The sequence below is a fragment of the Dipteris shenzhenensis genome, chromosome 10 (genome assembly GCF_047967505.1).
Source record: "Dipteris shenzhenensis isolate YYH24624 ecotype China chromosome 10, Dip_SZ_1.0, whole genome shotgun sequence".
Lineage (NCBI taxonomy): Eukaryota > Viridiplantae > Streptophyta > Polypodiopsida > Gleicheniales > Dipteridaceae > Dipteris > Dipteris shenzhenensis.
Genome location: NC_141605.1, coordinates 34,548,971 through 34,554,174, shown reverse-complemented (window position 1 = coordinate 34,554,174; position 5,204 = coordinate 34,548,971). Strand labels below are relative to the sequence as shown.

The 5,204-nt window shown below is 40.5% G+C and overlaps 1 protein-coding gene across 1 annotated transcript; it reads left to right on the top strand.

Moving 5' to 3' along the window:
* Positions 1-851: 851 nt before the first annotated feature.
* LOC147897733 (geranylgeranyl pyrophosphate synthase, chloroplastic-like) lies at positions 852-1,996 on the top strand. Its single transcript, XM_087379937.1, has 2 exons — positions 852-1,599; positions 1,811-1,996. The coding sequence occupies exons 1-2, from the start codon at positions 859-861 to the stop codon at positions 1,964-1,966; spliced, it is 897 nt and encodes a 298-aa protein (XP_087236063.1). The 5' UTR covers positions 852-858; the 3' UTR covers positions 1,967-1,996.
* The last annotated feature ends 3,208 nt before the right edge of the window (positions 1,997-5,204 follow it).

The window sequence follows — 5,204 nt, the reverse complement described above, 5'->3', positions numbered from 1 at the left end:
TTAGTAGTGTACCCCTGAGTACACGAAGATCAATTCTTCAAATTCTTGGCTTAAAGCAAATCGAATATCATCTGTCTTGCTCCTAGATTACGATAAGCGAAAGGTAGACCTCATCGGACCCGTGTCATCTGTTTTTGGCAACTCCACTTCTACCTCCCCCACCATAATCTCACTGGCAGCAGCCTTGGCGGTATATAGGGCCCTTTGGCCATCGTAAGCTATTCTTGCCTTCTTCAACTTTTATGCACCTGGGGATAAATCTAGCGGTTTCCCATTTGTCCTATCCGAAGCATTGAAGAGGCGTGGACCCCTCCCTTCGGTCGCTGGAAAAGCACAATACACAAAAGTGCAAAAATCTATGGACGTTGGGATCACCCGCGACATGTCTATAAACCTCTACATGCTCTAACGACCACACCACACACATGCTTATGCACATGTGTGGCTTAATTATAAAGATATGTTTATAGACATGTTTCTCGGTGTTCCCAGCGTCAGAAAAGAGCTCCGATAGCATTGGGACCCACAGTATCCCCTCGGGACAGACCCGAAACCCCTAGATGTATGTCCACTCCAACTCAGGGTAGTGCTTTAGCGCAGCGCATTCCTCTCAGCTACTACTCATGCCCACGGTCCATTCGTATCTCCAACATTTGTGGGTTCCGATCTCTTTTTGATATCCTTTGTCCTTCGAGAAGAGCGATCAGCAGTAGTATTTCGATTCGTCAGTCTTCAGAGCCAAACGAGAAGAAGGTATTGAAACCAGCTACGGATCAGATTAACCCCCGGTATACAGAGATTGCAGCTGCTATTGATAATGCGCTTCCCCTTCTCCACCCGGAGGGATTGTATGAAGCCATGCGTTATGCTGTGAGAGGTACGAACTTGTTCGCTTTTATGTGTCTTACAGCTTGTGAATTGGTCGGAGGCAACGCTGGTCTTGCGATGCCAGTAGCCTGTGCTCTTGAGATGTGGGTCGCCAACACACTTATCCAGGATGATTTTCCCTGCTTGGACGATGCTGATATGAGAAGAGGAAAACCGGCCACTCACAAGGCGTTTGGAGAGTCCACAGCTTTTCTTGCAACAACAACTTTAATTGGCGCCGCATTTGAGCACATTTTGAAGGCCACTTCGGGAATGTCTGCGGAGAGGAAACTGCAATTGGTGGAGGAACTTGCCAGGGCAGTCGTCAGGGTGGGATGGGGGCAGTATATGGATCTGCGCGAAATCGAAGGTGAAGGGGACGCAGATCTTGAGAGACTTGAGTACATCAATACACATAAAGCCTCAACCTTCTTTGAGCTGTCTGTGGTGCTGGGAGGAATAGTCGGAAGAGGCTCGGATGAGCAGATCGGTCTCTTGAGAAAATTTGGATTGTACCTTGGCCTGTTGTATACGCTGATCGATGACATAAGTGATGCTACCATGTCAACTGAAGCGATGGGGAAAGATTCTGGGATCGACAGTGAAAACAAGAAACGGAACTTCTACACTGTGTTAGGGCCGGAAAAATGCTTAGAGATGGTGGATGACCTAAGTCGCAAGGCCAAGATGCAGCTCTCGGGTTTTGCTGATAAAGAGAACGCATCAATATTGGTAAACCTTGTGGAAATGTATAAAGAGTCTGGTGTCAGAGTAAATAATCCTAGTTTCTACAAGAAGTAGGTTGCCAGCCTTCATTTTGTACAATTAGGAGAAATAACGTGATATATGTGGGTTTTCTTTGATATTGAGCGAAGTTTCTCTTCATAATCATTAAATGGAGTATCGAAGACTTAGATTCTGAACATACATTCACACAATGCAGCCCTCAAGGGTGGTTCAAGAAGCTCATCCTCTATGGAGCCCCATCGAAGGTAAGGCCGAAGAATACACAAGGGAAGAAGCTGGAGAGATCAACACTAGCGAGAAAAAAAAGAACATCCTTGGTTGCTCTAGCCAATATGATCATTACTCCTTGTAGTTTTGTAGTGATGGGCTTGCATAATATACGAATGAGCATTATTTTTTTGTAGTGATGGAGTAAATGTATTACAATGGTCTTGAGATTTGCCTAGATGTTAGGTTGTGTATAATTGTAACTCTTGTTTTTGTGTCATAAATGTGAATGTATCCATGAATTTTTTTATTGTTACACAATTTAGGTGTATGTTTTCATGATTATGTGTTGCTCTTGCTCTTCATTTCAACAATGTAGTGGTTGATTTGGATATTACGTGCATTTTGTAGAAGACTTTTAAGATATAATTTGCCTTCCTTCTGGTCCATAATCATTTATCCTTCTATTCATTTCTCTTCGTCTCTTCTTTGGGCTCTTTTTAAGATGGTCAAATTTGAATTCGTCAAATAACCGTGGAAGCTTTTCAAGTGCTCCCATATGGAGAAAGATTTCTTAAATTTATTATTTACCAATATTGCATGCATAACTTAATATGAATCAAGTTTCTTGTATTATGGGAATATTGTTCAAAATCACTCTATATTAGTCAATCAATTTTTTTAATGTTATAAAACAAAAGTTTGAGACATTATAAATCTCATACAAAAAAAACAATCTCAACTAAAAGTTATTATACATGATAATTGCAGTAATATAGCACTCAAGAAAGGGAGACTTGAAGTGATAAAATTAGGAACTTATTTGCATTCTTATCTAGTATCATCTACAAGCTAACTTCTACAATAAATCACCTATATTAACATTATCATTCTTATCCCAACTTGTAGTCTATGCATGCAATGAAAGATACATATAGATAATGAAATATTGAATTGTAAAGAGAGTCCACATAATAGAAACTTGAAAATCTATTTCGATAGAAAGATAGAACAAGCTACATCTACCTACTAGTCTTGCTTGAGATTTACGTTACAACAAAGGTGATTACAACACTCATATCAGCAACTACCCATAACTTTAAAGATTGAACACACAGCCAAGGACTAGAGCAATTCTGCAAATCACTGCACCATCAGAGAAGAAGTGCCATGAATTTTGAACTCCAAAATCAAAGGAGGTGATAGCAAAAGGTCACCAATCTTATCAACCTTTGCATGCACATCTGCGATTTGTATGTCTAGCCATGTGTATGTCCATGTACCTAGAAATAGATCTTGACTCAACCTATCAAGGTTTTCCCTTCCAACAACCCCGCTCAAGTCAAAGATAGGATTTAATATAAATTGATGGACTCTCAAAATGTCAGAATCTTAGGACTAACAAAAAATGAATAGTTTAAAAAAAAGCTTCACTAACATAAGGTCTGAATAGCAACCCAAAAGAGTACGAGTACTCACAAAAGCTCGACCTAATTCGTCACAAACCTCGTCATAAACACGAGGGAATTCTAACAAAAGACTTTAACCCAAAAAATGATAGGCTGCAAACCAAAAACCTAAACTATTATGCATATAGCTTGCCCAGAAAGCATAGCCTCATCAAGATTTTCGAGGTCATTTTTGACACAAGCGCTAGTGAATTCAGGTGGTATAGTGCCTTCATGGTTCTTCTTTTAAGCATCATTCCTCTTCTTAAAGCAAAAATCCTCTTTATGTCCAAGCTTGCCATGACCACAATTTTCATATTTTTAAACTTTGCAATCCTCTAGGGTTGCCACATATTGATACTGGAAAACTTCATGATCCTTCTTCTTCAGTCCTTTACTCTTTCCAGTGACCTTCTTACTTTGACATTCACATTCTTAACCTTTGTATAGTGTTGTAGAATGACATCTGTTGTCATCCATAAGGTAAAAACCACTTCGTTCAAACTTTCATCTTGGCTAACACAAATAACTTCAACAATATCATCGTATATTGAAGGTATACTTGACAATAATACAATCTTCAATTTGTGTTCATTCACTGGTATACAAAGATGAGATAATTTCTTTGTAATGGAATGTAACTTGCTTTAGGGATTTAAAAAGTACGTTTTTTTCAATAAAAATATGTACTTTTCGATTAAAGATCGTGGCCTATAAACACCATGCAAAAAAATGTGGTTCTTTACACCAGGTATTGACCGGGAGCATACTGCACAGTTTATACTCTTACTGCATGCTATCATGACCTAACTACCATGTGGTATCTATCCATACCAAGCAGTATCATTTATCGTGCACGGTCCCGCATCTACACTGCACAATTTTTTAGGGCGCGATGAGACACCATCAATAACCTACCTATACTGCATGGTAGATATCATATCGCATGTGCGACACCTTGGATCATCTGATTCAGAAGGATACACAATCTTGAATGTTGGCATACCGCGCGGTGCAAGATGATACCACACGGTGTAGCATCAAAATCCTATAACAGAACCCTACTCCCGCCACTACCGCCCTGTCAAACCTTGTCGCTTTCTGTTGCTTTCTTCCGTAGTTTGTCTCCAAAGTTTTTGGGTGAGATTCTATAGCCTTTAGTGTCGATCAGTCGAGCCAGGTGATGAACTGCCTTGGCCAGTCGGATTCACCTCATCTGGCTGACTGTTAGTAGGCTGTTTGAGAGAGGGAAAGAGAGGGAGTGAAAGAGAGTGAGAGAGAGAGAGAGAGAGAGAGAGAGAGAGAGAGACAGAGAGAGAGAGAGCGAGAGGGAGGGAGGGAGGGAGGGAGAGTAAAAGAGACAGAGGAAAGAGAGGGAGAGTAAAAGAGAGAGAGCAGAATACAGAGAGGGAGAGTAAAAGAGAGAGAGGGAGAGATGCCTACTTATGTCTCAGTCAGGCCACGAGATGATCCGCTTCGACCGATCGAATTCGCCTCGCCTTGATTGATGTGTATAATAGTAAAGATCAAAGTCGGGTGATGGCTTGCATTTGCGAGTCGGTTCCCCCCGCTTCGATCTTCTTATATATCATATCTATCTATGTACATAGGTGTTAGTAGAGCTGGGTTTTATCCAAATGATGGTCCGCTTTTGCCGATCGGTTCCTCTCGATAAAACTCTTCCCAACTAGATGTGTGATTGGCAAAGCTGATCTAGATCATCTTGGTTATGTGATGTTGTTATATGTTTCCTGTTCTTGCCTCAACTAGCTGATAGATTGACACTCGATAGTGACTTTATGAAATTTGCTTTATAATAGTAGGAGATCACGTAGTGATTGCTATAGTAGTGGATTATGTCACGAGATCACGAATTACTTGACGTAATATACCATTACCTTGAAAAGTTAGTAGTTTATTTCTAAGGATCGGATG

Excerpts from the sequence above, each read along its gene's own strand:
- LOC147897733 (XM_087379937.1), top strand. The coding sequence starts at position 859 with ATGCGTTATGCTGTGAGAGGTACGAACTTGTTCGCTTTTATGTGTCTT. Across the intron at positions 1,600-1,810 it reads AAGAGAACGCATCAATATTG|CCCTCAAGGGTGGTTCAAGA; the intron begins GTAAACCTTGTG and ends CACACAATGCAG.